Consider the following 21,748-nt stretch of genomic DNA (forward strand, 5'->3'; position numbering starts at 1 on the left):
GCAATCTCTTCCCCTCATGATCTAATTTGGGTATTTCTAGTGTCTCTAAAACCTGAACTTTGGTGACAGGGTCAATTAGTTGCTCTATCCTATTTCGGGCCCGATTTTCTTTGGCTTGCCACACCAAGAGTTTTCCTGTATATACGCTCTCTTCATATAGGTTTTGGGCATAAAGATTACTGTTAGTCTGGCCTAAATCATAATAAAAATCCTTCATTTTTCTCTTTGCTTCGGATACTCTTTGTCCCAAAAGTGAGGATTTCGCCCTATAATGTTCTTGGGTTGCCTGCATAAGATTTGTTTGTAATTTAGTTTTCACCTCCCTACTTGCCTTCTGCTTTGGTATTTCTTTGGAGGTAATTATTCCCCGCAAAGTGGAATTGAATGCATCCCAGGTTGTATTTAATGGGGCTGTGCCTCTGTTTCGTGCAAAGAACTCCTCAATCTCTTCCTCAATGTCTGCACACCAGGTTCAATTTGTTAAAGTACCATCTCCTAGGTGCCTCTGTTTCTTGCCTCCCTATTCTTATCCCCATAGTACCACACGATCTGAAAACGCGTTCAGTAGATGGGCATATTTATGTACCTCCAACCCGTATGATGTTAGAAAAAAGTCTAAACTAGATGATGTATTATATTTTGCAGAATGGCAAGAGTATTCACGTTTAAGGGTATTACAGGAGCGCCAGTGGTCGGTGACATCGAGATCAAGTTTGCAGCTTTGTATGGCAATAGCAACGTGGGGTTTCTTCTGGCGTCGATCTTTTTTGGATGAATCGACTAAGGGATTTTGTAAAAAATTGAAATCCCCCCCCCCCCATATTATTTGCCCAGGTAAACCTGTTAGAGCTTGTTTCAATTGTAAGATTGGAAGAGGGTCATCTATAACTGGTGCATAAATTGTGGCTAAAATTATATTTGCATGATTTAATTTACCATGTGCAAGTGCCCATCTACCACTGGGGTCTGTAAGTGCCCCTTCTAGGGAGAAGCCTACATGACTTCCTATTAGAATGCATACTCCCCTCTGCGCCAGGCCAGCTGCTGAAGAAATTTTGTACCCCACCCATCCCTTAAAAATGTTGTCAGATTCAGCGTGGGTTTTGTGATGGGTTTCTTGTAAATAAATAACATCCGGACTGAGGCTTTTTAACCAACACTCAATAGCATTTTTTTTGCGAGCGTTGTTAAATCCATTTGCATTAAAGGAGACAAACTTCAGCATATTACTCGTTAGTTAAGATACTTAAAAAGAGAATATATATAAAATATGTTCGAGGCTGATTTAAACATCCCCTTGTGCAAAGTACACAGAACAATACTCCAAATAGCAGCAAATAATTGAAGAGTGATTGAGGAGGAGCAGCTTTTAAAGTGCAAAATACAAAGCTATGATTAGAGTACATAACGCCCTTTTGTGCAAAATATGCAATTCTCATAATCTAAATGCAAAAGACAGGTATACTACATCAATACTTAAAGTTGCAAATACGTGCTGATTATACGAACCCCGAGATGAAGGGTCAGAGCGAGCAATAGTGTGAAAACAATGCTACTAGGGGCAAGGAATCTATGACCTCCTATATCTGACCATTGTGCAAAAAAAGCAAATAAAGTTCAACTAATAAAGAACTCAGACCTTACAGCCTTTTCCACTCTAAAACAGGTTGTCATGGTTTAAGCAATATTACCAATCAATACTTATAATAAGACACCACAACTTAGATCTTAGGTACCTTCCCATACAAAGAAGAGAAAAACCAATTGACGTAAGACAAACTGCTACTGCTGATATATTACTAAGTTTTTCCATATCATAGCAGTGTCAAAAGATGGCCGTGCAATTTCTAGGTGTATGAACTCTCTTTTTTTCCCCCTGCGACACCCCCTTCACCACCCTCCTCCCACCTCCCCCTAGAGTGGACGGTAACCCCCTGTGACCCACCTCCGGCCTTCTCTGTGTCCTTTGCTTCTTTGTGGATGCCATTTTGTTGCATCCTTTGTGTGTTTCCTGTCCCTTAAACCCGCCCCTTTCTTACTCAAACAGAAAAAATAATTAGATATCCAACATATGATTATGCGCCGAGTCCTTCAAGAAATGACTGGGCTTCATGCAAGTCTGTAAAGATAAAAAATCTCCCTTTTGCTAGCACCTTCAATTTGGATTGTCGTACAATCATGGCTTGAGCCCCCTTAGTCTTGAAAGAGTCAATCAACTTAACAAATTCCCTGCGTCTGTGGGCAGATGCAGCCGACATGTCTGAGAAAATCCGGAAGTTGTTCACTCCATCAACATTGAATGTTCTCTTTGAAAAGGCAGTATTTAGGATTCTCTCCTTTACCCTAAAATCCGAAAAGTTAAGCTATATTGTGCGAGGGTATTTCAGGTTATTGGGTTTATGCGCAGGGACTCTGTGTGCCCTTTTAATTGTTAAGTCACCTTGCAGCTCAGGTATGGCTTTTTTTAAGAGGGACTCTGACAATTTTACCACATCCATATCTTCCAGGCCCTCGGAAATGCCCACTAACCGTATATTGGACCGCCTGTTATAATTTTCCAAGTCCTGCATTTTTTCCGCTAATTGAGATTTATCTCTGTTTGCTGCATGAAGATCTTTCTGCATCGTCATTAAGGTAACTTCTAAGGTCGAGATCCGAGCTTCAGCCTCCGAGACCCTCATGGGGAGATTTCCAAGGCACTCCTCCATTTTCGTGAGCCTGTTATGCAGCTGTGATATTTCGTGAGCTTGGGAGTTTTTGAAATCCCTTAGTTCCCGGAGAATAGTGGCGAGCATGTCCTCCACAGAATCTACTTTTGAGACGTTGGAGGGTGTGGACAGTTCGTCCTCTTGGGTCTCATGTGGACATATATCTTGGCTTGGGTCTACTATAACTGTTGCAGATGGTGAAGAGTCGATATTCGTAGGCGGTACTTTTAGTGCAGAATGAACCAACTTTTCAATTTTGGCAGGGCTGTGGTGGGGTTGGGAATGCGTTTTGGAGCATGGGAGAGACTGAGGTGGGATCTGGGACATAGCGGTGCAGGGGACTGAGGAGGCCCAATTTTGAATGGATTGAGATATATTAATAGGGGGGAGTGAGCTGTCATTTGGCACTGTCGCTGGTGTTTCTTCTGAGCCTGCCTCTGCCACTGCCACCGGCATTGCAGGCATTGCTGGATTATTTATATTCCCTCTTACATTAGAAACTTCTTGCTCCGCTGTGCCATTTGCTCCCCCTTGATTAATCTCTTCCCGCGTAGGTGTGCTTGTGAATTGTCCCTGTTGGAGCAGCGGTTTAGAGAAAAGAGGATACTGCGTGGGGGTTGATTGACTCTCGGCCCTTTTAGCTAAAGCCGTGCTGTCCATCTTATCCACCTTATCCGCCTTGTCTTTCCCATCCCCCTCGCCTTTTTCTCCAACAGCCAACAGACTCAGTTCTGCTGAAAGTTCAGACAATGTCTCTGCGTCTTCGTCCTCCTCCTCCTCCTCCAGGTCCTCTTCGGCAGCTTGCTTACTTAGAACATTATATTTATTTTGTCTGTATTTCTCTGCTGCTTCCATCGCTTTAAGCTTTAAAGCACTTCTTTGTTGTTTATTTCTTCTGCCTTTTTTCTCCCCTCCTTTGGCCACTGGTGGGGGTATGGTCACTGTTGGCGATTTTAAAAGATCCCTTGCTAGATCTGGTTTGGCCTGTTCACCCCTTGATATGGCCACCATGGCTGCGTGTAATCTGCTAGATTAGGCTACACGACTGAGCCGATTAAACCGATTCTAAATTTGAGCCAATCGAAGAAGAGCCCTTATTGCAGGAAGGGAAAGGCCCCTTTTCTATAATGTCCAATTATGGTGCAGAAGGACGTCGGGTGGAGTAGGAAACAGAGAGAGGGAAACATTTGTAGCAGTCACAGACTTGAGCGACGCACCCAACGCTCACCTCAGCTTCTCAGCTCCACAGCTCCTCAGCTCCAGACCTGCCCAGATCCCGGCCTCAATGACCCCAAATCTGCTGCAGCCTCAACAGGCTCAATGCCTTAACGTTGCATCGCGTTGCAACAGTCACCTAATTCCCGTAGCCAATGCAGAGCGGGCCTCAGCAGTCCCGGGGCTTAACGTACCGCAGCACAGCAACCAGCAAACGGGTGAGGTCAGCGGTTGATGCGATGGCCGCCTTCGATCATCCGTCATCCGTCATCCGCGGGAGAAAATAGGGAGAGTGGTGCCTAGTACTCCGCATGGAGGGTCAGAACGGAGCGGAGAGAGGGTTCGGCGAAGATTCAGCGTCAGACATCGCATCTGTGGGCGGGTCTTAGGAGCACAGGAAGCACAACGGCGACGTGCGTGAGTTCACGTCAGCCGCATTTTTCGAATCGCCCTATTCCTGAAGTTGATGACAACACAGTTGCCAGTAATATCTTTGGGTCTCCAACCTACCCACCCCACCCTATGAATCATAAGAATTCCATTTGTGTCTCTATGGGAGAACTGTTTATGATTCACCAGCCAATGCAAACATTTATTCCTTAGATCGAGATAGGATTACCTGGCCCCTTTTTTTAGTTCCGGCACTCTAGCCAAAATGACTACATAAGTGGTTGAGGCCAGGGGGGAGGTCGATACACAGAAGAGCCCTCCCTACCTCATAGGGACCCTCCTGTGATGTGCTCTTCTGCCTTTCCCTCTCTCTAGTAGGATTGCTCACAGAGGTTCTGGCTGTACCTGGGACTTTGACATTTCCCCTCTGTGCCCTCTGCTTGTGTCCCTGGCCATGAGTATTATTTCCTTTCCCCTCCCCCTTAGGGATACTGGGTCGCTTTCCCTTATGCTCATGATTAGGTTGTGGTGTCTTGTTGGTAGGGGGCAAATTATCTTTTAAGAGCTGGGGGCTGAGTCTTGTGGAGCATTGTGTTAGCCAATTCCTATTCCCTCAAAATCACCTCAGTCCTATCCATCGAGCGTTCAACCAATTTGACAAGACTGTCAACCCGATCCCATGCATTTTTTAGTTCATCCCTCACTATTGTCCTTACTTGAACCTGCAAATCCACCACCACATCCATGACCCTGGCTGGCTGTTCTGGGCCTCCTTTAGGTGGAAGTCTTTGATCATTGGAATGGTTGGTGTCTTGGGAGCTGGAGCTTGTTGTTTGGGCCCCATGGATGCAGTGGTTTTGGCTTTACCTTTTTTAGGTCAAGCCCCCCTGGGTATGGATCATCCACCCTGCTTGCTTCATGAGTTCTTGCGTTGCAGGAGGCATGTTCCTGGTCTGTGGACAGAAGAGATCCTGTGATATCGAGGGGGCTAAGGGGTGCGGCCAGGTTAGTGTGAGGGAAATTCATCTTTTTGTTAGTTAGATCTCGGTTGCTACTACACCAATGGCTCTCTGGAGCATCCGGTCTATTGAAGTTTGCTGAATAGATAAATCCAGCTGCACTGATGCTGCATTACTCTTCCCCACCCCTGATCTCCTCCCCATGTTTACAAAGAGGTCAGATTAGAACCCAGTAGTAAACTGTGCCTGGGGCCCCATGCCACTGACCTTGATGGTAGCTTTTATGAGGTCCGTTCCCCAGGGATCGGTCGAGCTCCCCTTCAAAAACTTAGGGGGGTAGCTCAGCCCAGCCTCTTCTGGCCACTGACGGGCAAGGACTGGCCCACGCGTGTCCCATGCCACAGGGAGAAAAGCAGTGCTTTTAGCATGATGACAGCTTCTCCCCTCATTAGCGGCGGCCCAAAAGTGAGTCTGTTGCACCCTGGGACTTGCGGTCCCCAGGGTGTGTAGCAAGATGACGAGAGTGTGGGATGAGAGTGCGGGATGAGGCAGCAGTGCTCCCTGGGACCTCAGCCCCACCAGGGTGTTGCTGGAAATGCCCCTGGTCGCAGTCCCGATATGCAGAACAGAATTGCAGCGTCCCCTCCATTATCCATCTGCTTACCCACAGCCCCTTCTGACCACCCTCTGCTGTCCTTGAATTCTCCGAAACTGTTGCGCCCATCATCTCCCGGGACCTCAGTCCTTCTCTCCCACCCTCCCTGCCTCTGTGTTGCTTTTGTGGAGCACACAGCTAAAAAGAGAAGTGCTAAGAAACTAAATATCATTGTTTATTGTTTGTATTAGTTTGAGACACCGTAAAGTAATAACTAATTCTCATGAGGTCACCTATTTGCATAGAACAGAAGGTACAAGTGTGAGGGTATGAAGTTTTGACCAGTAAAAGGTATGAAGTTTTGACCAGTAAACTGGCTGGTGCTACATTTCCCTCAGAGGTATTCAGTTATTAGAGCCATGTGAAGGGTTGTTCTAATCTGTTCTTTTTTAGGTATCGCCAAAACAGCGCGTGCACTGCCTCTTACGAGACCTTTCTATACCTCATGGGGGAGGGGCTCAAAGGCAACCCTTTAATTATCATTGGTTGGTTTTAATGTCACTCTCATTTTCTTGCTTTTTATTTGTCAGCTTCTGTAGGCTTCCTTCCTCATCGCTGTTTTTTGCTTCCCTCAAACATGAACGCATTTCTTGTGTCCTTCCACTGCCGCTTTTTTGGGTGCCTCTTGTATCTTTTTAAATGCACTCTACAAGAATGCATGTGTTTTTCAGCTGTCTCCCAAGTATACTTCACCCTCCCTGTTTACCTCCTTCCCTTGTACGCCCACCCTCCCTCCATTGTCCACATGCGTGCTCTAACCCCCTGCACAAACCTCCATTGTCTGTGTGCGTGCCTCCAGCACCTCCCACCCTGTCACCTGTGTGTGTTGGCCCATCCCTCCAGCCTGTTGTAATGGATGCTTTACCCAATCCCTTCCCAACCACCCTCTGTTGTCCACCTGCTTGCCGCCAACTCCTCCTTCCCACATTCCATTGTCTGTGTGTTTGACCACAGCCCATCCTGCCTGGCCTCTGTTCCAATATTGTGACCTAAGCATTGTGTGACAAAAATATTGTTTTTGCACCCTCCCCTTCCATCACTTCCAAGACTGTGTTTTGCTCTTGGAGTTACCTAAGTCTGGAGTTACTGTTGTGAGTGACAGGCCCTACTTCCAGTCACAGACAACTAACAAGTCTTCACCTAGACCCCTGTCCTTCACAATTCAAGCACTGGAAGTTTTGCCTTGCCACATGTTCAGTATGATACAGGTCATAACACATACTTTCCTTTTTCATTCTTAGCCATTATCACTCAAGCGAAGTTGGCATGTTTCAAAATGAACAAGCATCACCTAGTAGAACTATTGGCTTTGACAATCCTGTTTGGCCATGCTGTATAGCATCAAGGCTACTCTGTAGCATGGATATTAGGAAAAATGTGTGATTACAAGACTGAAGCATCATTTGTTTGGTACACGCATGTGTTCAACAAAGAAGCACACATCTATAACATTGTGTGGGTTTTTCTTATGTTTTTATTTCCCTAAAAATGATGACCAGGTTGTGAGAATGGTTTGGGAGGGGGGAGACAAGTAACAGGTTGGTTGTGAAGAGAATCAACACAAAAAGAAAGAGAGCAACATGGACATAACACACTGTCACAAGAGCACAACACTTGTGCATGTGGGGGGAAGAAACCCAATAGTGAGAGAAAGTACCATTGAGGGTAATAACTTTTGGAATAGGGACGAGCGATCTCAGTGACCACCTACCTCTAGAAGCCAAATTAAGATCAAACTGTCAACTGGTAACAGCACCATGTATAGGCCCCGACACAGAAGTCAGCTCAAACTTAAAGCGGCTATGGTGCAATGCCGGCAATATTGATTGCGTAAGCTGCAAAACGAAAACCCTCTTCAATGAAATTGTCAGCTCTTCAACAAAGGTGTCGGATGTTTGGTAAAACTTTATTCATGCCATCAGAGAGAAAATGGAAGAAAATATGCCTAAAAGCTCACTTTGAGGGAAGGGAAATTCGAATAAACCAACCTTAGAAATGAAAACACAAAAACGGCGAATAAATAAAAAACTGAGGCAACTGCGGTAGGATCAGGCAAACCAGAGCCTACAAAGTGATCTACGGGCAGCAAAAAGCCAACTCAAATGGTTGAAATGGGAAAAGCAGAAATTAAGAAATGAACACCTGTGGGAAACAGAAAAACAGCTCCAAGTTTTGGCAAATGGTCAAAAGACTACAGAACTCTAATCACTTAGGTCAAAACTCAAATATTTCAGAGTAAGTATGGACAAAATACCTATTGACGCATTTCAATAATGATGACACCATGGAGGACGCCGCTATAAACAATCCTTGTTCAAAAGCCATATGTCAAAAACAAAAGGAAAATCGAACCACACGGGCATAGAAACCCAGGGAAAGTATGCCCCCGGAGCCACTAGCTCATTAATATTTGATAAACCCAATACGGATGAAGACCCTGTAAAGGGTATCGAGCTATGCCCATGGGACGAAATCTTGCCAGTAGACATCAAACAAAAAATATCGAGGGGGTGACCCACTGGGGCACTGGGGCCGAATGGCATACCACCGATACTGTATAAATCAGATGTGGAGTTCTGGAGCGAAACGTTGGCACCAATATTTAATAATATAAAACACACTCAAACTCTCCCAGAGTCTTGGCACGGGTCAGTCATCAGCCCGATTTATAAACGCAGTAGCAAGAAGCATCCCAGCAGCTACAGGCTCATTGCCCTACTAGATGTGGAGGCTAAATACTTCGCTGGAGTCATCCTGGAGGAACTAACTTCAGGGGCATCCGAAAATTCAATTATCCCAATTAATCAAACGGTTTTCTCTTAAAGCCAAGGGACCACAACCAACATCATGGCATTGTCCTTGCTGATGGGAGCTGATTTGCCAAAACTTGGCATGGCTCAGGAACTTCCTCAGCAATAGATGCCAAGTCACAGTGTTGGGTCAATACCAGTCTGAAGCTAAGGTCGTCAGTTCCGGGGTCCCTCAGGGCTCGAGTCTAAGTCCAGTACTTTTTAATCATCATGACCCTTTCTTGGACTTCGCCGATACTTCAGAAGATCAAATCAGCAGACTTATCTCTATCACTAAGTCAGGATCCCCTTTGGACCCTTGTCCCCCCCCAGTGATGGCCAATCTAAGTGAGGTGATTTCTCACCCACTTATGGAAATCTGCAACACGGCCTTTCATACTGGCTGTTTTCCAGCCCTGTGGAAGAAGGCAGTGATTAAGCCTCTATTGAAGAAGCCCTCCCTGGACCCCTCTGACGTGGTCAGTTATAGACCTATTGCCTGTCTCCCCTTCCCGGCCAAAATTTGCGAAACTCTGATGAACAAACAGCTCTCAGAGTACGTCGACACTCACCAACTCTTAGACGAAACGCAATTTGGCTTCAGGAAGGGACATGGGACGGAGACCGCTTTAATAAAAGCTTCTGACGAAATCAGAACCATTATGGATCAGGGAGGAGTGGCCATCTTGATTCTTCTGGATTTATCTGCAGCATTTGACACGGTCGACCATGCTATCTTGGTCGACCGTGTCACAGCTCTGGGGATAGACGGTCTGGCCAGAGACCTCATTTCATCCTTCCTGGCCGACCGCACCCAGACAGTCAAGTTGGGCAATTTCTATTCTCCCGTCTCTGCACTACCTTGTGGAGTACCCCAAGGCTCCTCGCTAAGTCCCACGCTATTTAACATCTATGTAGCGGACTTAGCGAGGGTAATAAAGGCCTATGGGGTACGATTAACCTCCTATGCAGACGATACCCAACTGGTGCTGGCGATCCACAAAAACGGCACAGCAGTGGCAGCTAACTTCCAGGAGGCCATGCTTGCTGTTAGTACATGGATGTCCTCCAACTGCCTAAGGCTTAACTCGGGTAAAACCGAGGTTATGACCTTTGGCAATCTTGCTCCAGAATGGTCCCCTACTTGGTGGCCTAATCAACTGGGCTCTCCACCCGTCCCTGTGGTAAAAGCAAGAAATTTGGGAGTCATCTTTGACAGCAAATTAACATTCAACCTCCATGTCAACAAGGTCGTCTCCTCTGCTTTCTTTATTTTAAAGAAAATAAAGAAACTGCTGCCTTATCTCCCCACCTCTGCTGGGAAGACCTTAGTTACCACTCTGGTATTTTCCAAAACTGATTATGGAAATGCCCTCTTCCTTAACACCGAGAAACAGGTGCTGGTGAAGTTACAGTCAGTACAGAACGCGGCTGCCAGAATTCTGCTAAACATCCCTCGCCGCCAACCTACCACTCTTGCTATCCGCCAGCTCCATTGGCTTAGAGTAGAGAGCCGCATCAACTTCAAGGCCCTCTGCATTGCTTATAAGGCAGTGCACGGCATAGGACCTAAATTCTTGACTGAGGCATTCCAGGTCTACACCCCCAAAAGACTGTTGAGATCTGCCAATACTTGCCTACTACCTGTACCTCGTACCAGAACGGCAACTTGGGGAGACCGTCGCTTTTTAGTGGCTGTACCAAAACTTTGGAACCTTCTTCCACTAAATATCAAAAATGCACCCAACTTGTTAAGCTTCCGTAGGCTCGTAAAGACATGGCTGTTTGACCAATGAATCCTATCACCGTGGTCCTGCTAGCCCACACATGCGCCGAGACACCTCCGGGTATTTGTTCGCGCAATAAAAATATCAAAAATAAATAAATAAATAAAATAAATAATCTGTACATGGTACCCCTAGTGAAACTGATCGCGTCATTTCAGATCAGCACAATATCATACGCTGACGACACCCAGCTCATTCTGGTGTTGGACAGGGAACGGTCTGGTGCCGAGGATGACCTTAAGGAGTGTCTAACAGCAACATTTAAATGGATGACTGACAATCATTTAAAATGTAATGCTGGAAAGACATTCGGGAATCATAATCTGTTTTCCCCAAAAATGTGTTGGCCTGCTGATGCAGAAGCTCCCCCCAACACTATAACATCTGCTCATAACTTGGGTATCAAGTTCGACGATCAACTGTCTTTCAAACATCAAGCGGTGGCCGTAGCCGGGACGTGCTTCCAGATTATAAAGGCTTTGAGGAAGTTTTTTGATCTTCTCCCGTTGTCGGCCAGAAAAACAGTCGCAGTGGCCCTAATAAATTCCAGGTTGGATTATTGTAATGGTTTAAATGCTGGAGCTAACAAAGCCGTTCTCCATAGGTTACAAATGGTCCAACATGCAGCGGCCCGCCTTGTATTACGTTGGCCCCGTAGGTCTTCAGCTTCAGCAGCACTTAATGCACTCCACTGGCTACCAATAGGTAAAAGGCTTCTTTTTAAGATTCTTATAATTACCTTCAGGGCATTTCAACAGCAAGGGCCAAAATACCTGTGTAATGGGTTTAAAAGATATCACCCGACACGCTGTTTGAGGTCCGCCAGTCTGAATCTGCTCACAATCCCTCGATTCAAGCTGGTAACAAAAGGTGGCAAATCCCTTTTTGTACTGGGCGCCAAGGCCTGGAATAAGCTCCCGCCCTCCTTACGATCATTGTCCCAAGAAACGTATTTCAGGAAAGCATTAAAAACCTGGGTCTTCTCATTATCTGATGTTGCCTGTAGGGCGCTGGTGTAATGTGTAGTGCATAGTGCAAGCTATCTCTTTTCCCTCCAACCCCTTCATCTGGGCTGGGTGAGCGCCAAGATACTCCCTGGAGTGATAGGAGCGCTATAAAAGTGTCCTTTACATTACATTACAAAGAGATCAACTCATCTTTATACATCTCGTTTATCGATTATACCGCAGCATTCGATCATGTGGACCGCAACAAACTATGGCAGAAACTGGACCACTGGGGAATACCGAAACACCTCCTAGATGCGCTAATAATGCTCCTTCAAAAACCTGGATCAAAATTAAACTTGGGGCAGGCACGCACCTTTCGATTGCCATCAGGACAACAAAAGGGCTAAATCAGGGGTGCGTATTAGCACCACTACTATTTAATCTTTTTCTAGCCGACCTCCCTGGGGTCCTCGATAAATGTCCTAACCACGCACCCAAATTGGGGAAATACCGAAACACCTCCTAGATGCGCTAATAATGCTCCTTCAAAAACCTGGATCAAAATTAAACTTGGGGCAGGCACGCACCTTTCGATTGCCATCAGGACAACAAAAGGGCTAAATCAGGGGTGCGTATTAGCACCACTACTATTTAATCTTTTTCTAGCCGACCTCCCTGGGGTCTTCGATAAATGTCCTAACCACGCACCCAAATTGGGGAAAATCGTCCTTTCTAACCTCCTATTTGCGGACGACCTGGTGCTGATAAGTTGGACACCAACGGGCCTCCAGCACCTCTTGAACGTAACTCACACTTTTTCAGTAAAAAACTCCATCCAAATTAACTTTAGTAAATCAAAGGTCATGGCCGTGAATTACAGGAAAAAAAGGAATCTCTGTTGGCATCTGAATGGAGAACAGCTTGATCGGATGACCTCTTATAAATACCTGGGAGTTATCCTGGACTCCAAAAACACGTCTAGGGTACACCTTGACTCCTTACGAGGCAAGGCGACGAAGATCTACCTGGCATTAAAACCATTAAAGGCCAAACTACCTGATCGCACCTTTAAACCGCTCCTTGAAAAATTGTGTGCAAAACTACAGCCTACTCTCCCATACTGCAGTGAATCACTCCACGGGAAGGATGCCGCATTACTGGACACAGTCATAGCCAACACACACATACAGGGCTATTTTCAACCTCCCAAAATCCGTCTCTCCAGCCCAAATTCGACTAGAGTTTGGCATCCTCAAACAAACCCTAGAAAGGCGGAGCGTGTGCATAGCCAGCTGGCACAAGATCCGCAGAGCAGAGACGGGCTCCCTAAGTTCCAACGTATGGGAAGAGCTACTTAGAAAACGCAAATCCTCCCCCAGTGACTATCTATTTGAATCACTCCAAGTTCTTGGCCTGACCGACATCTGGGAAACATCAATAGACCTTTTGTCCCTAAAAAAAATCGCCAAAAAATAGGCGTGCATTGTATCAGTGATCGAAGACATGCAGGATCTACCTAATAGGGCGCACGGCTGGATAACGTTAGGTGACTATGGAAAAATACAACCGCAAGCATACCTTAACATCGGTATGAAAAGGGAACTCAAAGAAAAGCTGCTAAAATTACGCCTAGGCGTGATCCCCATACTCCCCCACCTCCCACCCTGGGAAAGAAATAACTCTTCACAGCAGTGTCGCCTGTGTAAAACCGCCAAGGAGGACATAGTCCATGTAATCTGCACCTGTCCTAGACTAAAGGACCTGAGGCATAACTTTTTACAACCATTCTTTAAACTGCATGCCATTCGGTCCGGCAGGCAGGCAGTCAAACTGTGTTTTAACACCAATAAGACTAAATTGAACTGCCAGGTCGTGAGGTTCTTGGATTCGACAAATAAAAGACTAAACAGTGCTTGACGAACATTACACGGCTCCGAGGACAAGCATGAACTGATCTCAATTAACTCTTCATTTTTAATCTAATTTAACTTGATACGCCTAAGTACACATGTCTTTTAAAATGTATATATTGGTGTTTCTACAATTTTGTAAAGTTTTAATTAACCATGTACAAAATATAAACGTTACCTTACCTTACCTTACCATTGAGGGGGGTAAAAAGAAGACATGGGAGACAGCTGGAAAACATATGCACTTTTAAGTAGTCCTAAAACAAAAAGAAAAAAGCAAGAAGTGAATGAAACCCAATCAAAGAGATGGTAAATAGGCTATTCTCCATGGGAGGGACAAATAAAAGATTGACAAACAGGAATACAAATAAGAAGCAGACTGGAGAGAATGATAGTAACACCAAGTAATGGTAAGCAATGGTTGAACTTCTGTTCTTGTTAAGCTCATGATTTATGTTTAGCAATTGGATATCCTGCACTGTCTGATAGTTTCAACCTAAAAGTAAGAAAAAGGCTTCCTGATTGCAAACGGCACTGTGTCAGGAAGCATTCTGAAGGACAAACAAGCAAATACTCATAGACCTGGACTGTCTTCAAACTAAGAATCTTTTTTTGTGCAGGGAAAGGTATGAGGGGAACATGGGTACATTCATTCATAACAACATAGCATCATGGGAGAATTTAATTAAGTGTGATACGTTTGTGGGTATTTGGAATTTTTTTCATATTCACCGTTCTAATGCAGGTCTGTACTAACACGTTAATTATTATTGTGGTATTTTCTTTTTTTTTTAGAGACTGAGATAACATATGATATTGATTTGTAGATATATCTTGTTGTAGTCAACAGGAATCATTTAACATAGGTCTGTGGCTCTCTAGGCCGTACCTCCTCCTTAAAGTAGCTTGAATTAGAGAGGCTAATGAGACCTGTTTCTTTTTCCCCCAAGGGGCCACAGAAAAGACAACCAGGGTTTTTCACTTTCTCCCTAAGATCATGCTGACACTTCCTAAGTACAGAGATTGTACTCAGTAACCAATTCCCTTCTTTATTTCAGATTCCCCTGATTGCTGGCCTTGTTCTGAAGACCAGTGGCCCAATGAAGAGCGAACCCGATGTGTTCTAACAACTTTCCAGTTCCTGTCCCTTGAGGAGCCTTTGGGAATCACACTTTTATGCCTCTCCAGCCTACTCTTCCTAGTCACTCTGTTTGTTCTCTGCATCTTCAAGAAGTACCAGGACACACCAATTGTCAAAGCTAACAATCGAGAGCTCAGCTATGTGCTTCTCATCGCCCTCATGCTCTGCTTCCTCTCTCCCTTCACCTTCATTGGCCATCCGATGAGGGCCACCTGCATAATCCGCCAAAACTCATTTGGAATCATCTTTTCCATCAGCATTTCCTCCATTCTGGCCAAAACCATCACTGTGATTATAGCGTTCAAAGCTCGCAACCCCACCAGCCGGCCTTCAAGGTGGCTTGGGACCAGAATTCCCGTTGGAGTGGTCCTTCTGTGTTCATTTGCTCCAGTCCTGATTTGCACAGTCTGGCTGCTTCTTGATCCTCCGTTCCCAGTGAAGATACAGATACGAGACACCACCATCATCCAGTGTGACGAGGGCTCCGTTCTCTTCTTCTATCTGATGTTGGGATATCTAGGCTTGTTGGCCACTGTCAGCTTTGTGGTTGCATTTTATGCCCGCAATTTGCCTCAAAGTTTTAATGAGGCCAAGTTCCTCACCTTCAGTATGCTTGTGTTTCTGGCCGTCTGGATCTCATTCATCCCAGCGTATCTCAGCACCAATGGAAAGTATTTGGTGGCCGTTGAGATCTTCGCCATCTTGTCATCGAGTGCAGGACTATTGGGTTGTATCTTCATTCCTAAATGTTACATCATCCTTTGGAGGCCGGATATGAATACAAAACAGTACCTAATGCAAAGGAATATTTCCAAATGAAACAATAAATTACCTACAATTGTTAAATAAAATCTTTTGTTAGTACAACCTCACTTCTTGGCAGTTCTGCAGCAAAAACAATCAACATGACAGTAAGGTCTGGTGGCCCTGTGGACTAATGCACCAACTCCATAAAAGAATATGTGACCTCATGTTTATAGATTTGAATACTGGCATTAATCAGGGCTTTCATCATTCTAAGGTTCTTAAGATAAGTTGGCTAACAATAATTACATGATATTCAGTGACAAGATTCCCCTAAGAGTGTGGTGAAATTTACAAACTTGCATGCTATGAATATGCTGTACAAGCCATATTTTATTTCAGAGCCGACTGAAAAAATATGAGACTAATTTAAACAAAAGCATAGACTTTGTATGAAAACAAAATGAGAAAATGTAAATGTGTTCCTGATATATATAAGAGCTGTACAGGGTCCCCAAAAGATAGAGTTTTGTAGATTATTAAAGATTGGTTAAACACCTAAGAAAGTATAGGAAATTGAACACATTTGTGAATAACCATAAGATATGTTTTTAGGGCTTACCCTCTGTGTAAATGATGTGCTAATCAAGTAATAAAAAGTGAATATGATTACATTGAGTGAACAATATTTTCAGATTGTTTTGTTCAGGTAATATGATAATCAAGCTGGTGTGGAAATATTATTGGTATTTAATCATTAGAGCTGACCATTTCACTTTCAAATTATTATTATGAAATATGACGCTTTCTGGACGGTTGATAGTTGTATGGTTTATTTTGTTGTCCTTTCAATAGAACACTCCCTAACTTAGCATTCATTGATCTCTGTTGATTGTTTATTCTGAAACTTTTTAACAAAGCTTTTGAACTATCTGACCAAAATTGTGCACAAACAGATAACGGTATACACTCAAAATATCGAGTTTTTAATATCGATATGCATTAATATCGATAAAAAAATATAGAATGGACACGATATCGAATTGACAGAATATAGACTACAAAAATATCGAATATATTAGCGGTAATATCGAATCCAAAATATAGAATGGACAAAATATCGAATGGACAGAATATAGACAACAAAAAATATAGAATGGACAGAATATAGACAACAAAAATATAGAATGGATAGAATATAGACAACAAAAATATCGAATTTGAAGTAAGATAATATACATTTTTTAATAATATCTAATTTTTTCAAGGTATTTTATATGTTAGTATAGGTGTGAAAAGTATATATTTATTTTATAATTTATTTTAATTAATTAATTTTATGGTATTTAATTTGTGCGTAATATAATTCTGTAGCGGGTTGTGGGTTTATAGGGGAATAGGGTGGGAAGTAATTCAATTATAATTAATTAAATATGTTAATTTATTTATTGGTATTTATTTTGAATTAATTGTTAATTAATTGTTAATTGGTTAATAATTATAATATAATGGGTAATTAATTTTAATTAATTGATTAATTGATAATTATGTTAATTTTATTAATTTATTTATTTTCTGTAGCGGGTTGTGGGGGGTTGTGGGTTTATAGGGGCATAGGGTGGGAAGTATTTAATTATAAATATTTAATTTTTTTAATTTATTTATTGGTATTTATTTTGAATTAATTGGTATTTACATTTTTAATTGGTAATTAATTAAAATATAATTGGTAAATAATTTTAATTAATTGATTGATTGATAATTATGTTAATTGTATTAATTTATTTTCTGTTGTGGGTTATGTGTTAATAGCGGAATAGGGTGGGAAGTAATTTAATTGTAATTAATAAAAAAAAATGTTTTTAATAATGTTTAATTATTTTTAATTGTTAATTAATTAATTGTTAATTGGTAAATAATGTGTATTAATAGGTAATAATTTTTAATAATTATTTTGCATTTGTATTTTTAATTGATTAATTATTATAGTATATACAATTGTTAATTACTTTTAATTAATTTGTAATTGGTATTAATATTTAATTTATTTTTATTCATATATGAAGTATTTACTTTCCCTACTGTTGCACGCTCTGGAGTGGGAATAGTAATTTTTACCCCAACTCTATCCAACGCTTTTCCTACTGTTGCACTCTCTGGAGTGGGAATAACAATTTTTACCCCTACGCTATCCAACGCTTTCTCTACTGTTGCACTCTCTGGAGTGGGAATAGTAGTTTTTACCCTCCCTCTATCCAATGCTTTTCCTACTGTTGCACTCACTGGAGTGGGAATAGTAAATTTTATGCTTACACTATCCAACGCTTTCCCTACTGTTGCACTCTCTGGAGTGGGAATAGTAATTTTTACCCCTACGCTATCCAACGCTTTCCCTACTTTTGCACTCTCTGGAGTGGGAATAGTAATTTTTACCCTTGCTATCCAATGCTTTCCCTACTGTTGCATTCACTGGAGTGGGGATAATAAATTGTATGCCTACGCTATCCAACGCTTTCATTACTGTTGCACTCTCTGGAGTGGGAATTGTAATTTTTACCCCTATGCTATCCAACGCTTTCCCTACTCTTTCACTTTCTGGAGTGGGAATAGTAATTTTTACCCTTCCGCTATCCAACACTTTCCCTACTGTTGCACTCTCTGGAGACGGAATAGTAATGTTTTCCCCTACTCTATCCAACGCTTTCCCTACTGTTGCACTCACTGGAGTGGTAATAGTACATTTTACTCTTTCTGCTATCCTACGGTAAAAATATTGTAATGTTTTTAATTAATATTACGTTTATATATATATATATATATGTATATGTATTAACAAATCAAATTGTATGTTTTTTAACTTACATTAATTGCTTATTAATTTTAAGGTTATTTAAGTATTTTAAGTATGTTAAAGTTAATTATATTTATTATTTCATTAATGTTAATTAATTTAAAGCATTTTGAAAAATTCGATATTTTGACTAACTATATTTTTTACATCGATATTTTTGATTCAATATTTTTGTACTTACCTGTTTGGAGATAGGAGGTCGATATTTTTGTATTCTATATTTTTACCTCGATATTCTTGTAGTTCTAAATTTTTGACATCGATATTGTTTCAGTGATCCCAAATAAAGTTTAGAGTTGACCTTCACTCCCAAATGAGACACACACAATCACAGAATCCATTGTAACTGAAGGCTGCAGGGAGACAACTAGCTGTTGGTTTACCTAGCTGGCGCGCTTCTCACTTAAGGTAGCTGCTACTGTGGGCCCGAATAATAAGCATTAGTTTGAACCACCTTTGAAACTCAAAATGGGATTTTTATTTTAAAATATTCCTAGATATACTTTTTGCACAGTGCAAGCGGTCGTTTTGTGCTGCTCTAGTAAATTCGTACCTGAGCAGCAGCTTTCTCAACGTGTACTGGTAGTTTCTCATTACAAGCGGTCGCAAGCATACGCGACCACTCGCAATAAGAAATCTGACCTCCCCGCATTGAGAATCTTGCCAGAAGGTATATTTTCCACGCTCGGGATCAGCAACTTGATGTTGCTGATCGCACAGGAGATTTTTCGAAAACTCCTGTTCCTTTTCTTTTTCCTCTCCCTTAGATTCCTTTGTTTTAAACCATCGCAGCAGACTATTTTGTCTTGGGCCCGGCCGGGTCGGAATTATCACCGGCTGAGCGGTGACCGTTGCTGTTTTCGGATTTTCATTTTCTGCCCTACCTTTGTTTCCCATCTCTTGGCTCCTATACCCTCTCCATCTCCTTTTTTGCTCTGATTTCTACATGGTGTTACTTTTTAAGTGTCTTAATTTCTCTTAGTTCGACACTAGTCCAATTTCCAGTACTGTTTGTTTAACCTTTTCTCCAAAACCTCCCTTCCTTCCTTCCTTCCTTTTTTCATTTCTTCCCTGCTGTCTGTTCTTTCCTTTCCTTTTATAGACAACCCAATAATTTAATATCGTCTGACACAGGTATAAGGGATTTCCAAATCCACATAAACTAATTGTAGTGTCTATTTCACTTCACACTGGGCACAAGCATGGTCCAATAGATAAGCACATACTCACATGGGGGGAACACTCGCAGTCTCTCCTTTGGGTTAATTTGTGCTTCCACGGCCCCTTCATCTGCCGTCATCACTTACAGACGATTGGTCACCGGCACTTGATGTTTTTTAGTCCAGGTTTTGATGTTTGGGTTTCCACGGCTTAGTCACATTAATTATGACAAGAGTCACATCATATTTCTTGACAAGAAGTGTCTACAGTTTGGTACAAGTATCATTCATATCCCTTGTATCCTTTCCCAGCCCTGAGGAAGTCGCGGAAAGATTGTTCCACATGTGTTGAAACACTCGGCTGGTTTGCTTGAGAATTAAAGACTGAAAATTGTGCAAACTCTACAGGAGACGATTTCCGTATTTCTTGGTTTGCATATTGTACCACATGTGTTCACATTAACGTATTGTTACACTTTACTTATGTGTGCCGAGGTCTATCCCCAAACTTGGTGACCCGGGGTCTGGAAAACTGAACCCTGCGGCTTTAGAATACGTATAATGTGGCGCCCTCTCATGGGGCTTGCAATATCTACAACTTTTAGTTATTTTGGATGATGTACTCATGAGACCAAGGGCCATATTATCAAGAACGGCGATAACATCCTGCACACCAAAACCTGTGCTTCTATGTGAATTCTAAAGGGCATATTATCAAGCCCCTTTTCGCCGCTCTTGATAATATGTCCCCAAGTATTACAATCAGTGGTGACGTCCTTTGTAACACTGATTACCTCCTTCAGCCTAGAGAGACATGTCTTATTTGCTTCATGTTTGTCAGGGAAGGGGTTTAATGAGGGACGTTGACCCACCCATCAAAGAGCCTATTGCAATACACAAACTGCACTCTGATAGTTACTAAAGGCAACAAGAGACACAAAACAGTAGCAAACTATTCCAGCTCAGAGCTGGAGTAAGTCCAGCACCACACAAGGCCAACAATTGCTACTGCAACCCTCTACCATAGAAAAAAGTTACGCGGTTAAAATAAAACCGCATAGAAAACAATGGTGATTGTTATTATTAATAATAATAATAAGAATAATAATAATGCTAATAATGCTAATAATATTAGTGAAGTGATTTTAAACACCTGAAGTTGCTTCCACTGACGTGTCTCAGTGCTAGAGTCTCTCTTCCAAAGGTCATAGAGCAAATGTTTCTTCCTGTCTAATTTGAGGGTGAAGGGAGTACCACAACGTTGCCACTAAGAAAGAAGGGGCTGAATTACAAGCCTTATGTGCTGCCAGAGCATCATTTTTTTGATGCTCCAGCTGTGCAGAGTGACATCTACGAGGCCACGCAAAGCCACCATGCGGGGCTTTCCATGGCCTTGTAGATAAGGGAATAAGGCAACGCTGTGCAATTCGCTTTGTTGCCTCACACTTCTTCAGGGAGGCATGCCATGGGCGTTGCACCGGGTGCTCCCAGGAAAAACTACCTTGGATTTTGGCACATTATCAGATTTACAACATAGTAAATTTGGGAATTTATCAAAACTGTGCACTTCCGCAGGAGTGGCGTAATGAGGAGAAATATGTTTATTTCTCCTTGTTTTTTCAAAGCACACATAGAAAGAGAAAATCGCTTCCATTGAAAGTGGATGCTGGAACTTGATCTGGGGACGATAAAAACTTCACAATTGAGAACATTTCTCAAGAGGAATTCTGAGCCGCCTCAATTTTGCCAAAGTAAAAATTTTTAAGGGTAACCCTGATATGCCTATGATATGCCTTCAAGGCCGATCGAAGGCTGGCAATATTGGTAAGATTAAAATTTCTGCACCAAGTACACGCTAGGTGTTTGCAGTTCTTTTCTAGAACAAGCAGATCATTGCTGTACCATTCCACTGTGGGTCCCCTAAACTAAATGTAATTATTTTTAAAAAGATAAAAAAATACACCTAAATGAATGTAAAAGATAATAATTAAAAATTAATGTATCAATATATTAGGTACAACATAATTACCTTTAATACATTCTATGCATACATTTTAATAAGTAATAATATGTAATAAAAAGTGCTTTTTTAAACTTTTGGTGGGAATTTAATTTTCAATATAAAATTCAAGAATAGTGTATTAATGTAATTTGTTATATTTGCATGCATTAAAGAATTAAATCCAAATTAGGGGGGTCATTAGGATCGCGGAGGGACTTGAGTCCGTCCGCGACCCCGGAGGAGGAGGGAACGTCCGCATTGGCTGCGGCGTTCCCTCCGTTCAGATTAGGATGTGACCGCCAGGGTGACGGTCACATCCTCTATATTTAACATTGCAGCAGGTGCAGCTTCAAGCTGCACCCGCCGCAATGTTAAAAATCCATGCATCGCATTTGCGTGCACAAAGCGGCAGTGCACCCTCCACCCCCTCTTCACCCAGGGCCCCCGAAGTGAAGGTCCGTATGCTTTTCTATGGCGGAAAGGCCGC

The 21,748-nt window shown here is 42.4% G+C and overlaps 1 protein-coding gene across 1 annotated transcript in view; it reads left to right on the plus strand.

Moving 5' to 3' along the window:
- LOC144751990 (vomeronasal type-2 receptor 116-like) overlaps window positions 1-15,323 on the plus strand; it is a 135,295-nt gene extending 119,972 nt beyond the window's left edge. The window contains exon 6 of the mRNA XM_078639949.1: window positions 14,422-15,323. Coding sequence (XP_078496075.1) covers window positions 14,422-15,323 — 902 coding nt within the window. The remainder of the gene's footprint in view (window positions 1-14,421) is intronic.
- The last annotated feature ends 6,425 nt before the right edge of the window (window positions 15,324-21,748 follow it).

The sequence above is a fragment of the Lissotriton helveticus genome, chromosome 4_2 (genome assembly GCF_964261635.1).
Source record: "Lissotriton helveticus chromosome 4_2, aLisHel1.1, whole genome shotgun sequence".
NCBI classification, from domain to species: Eukaryota; Metazoa; Chordata; class Amphibia; order Caudata; family Salamandridae; genus Lissotriton; species Lissotriton helveticus.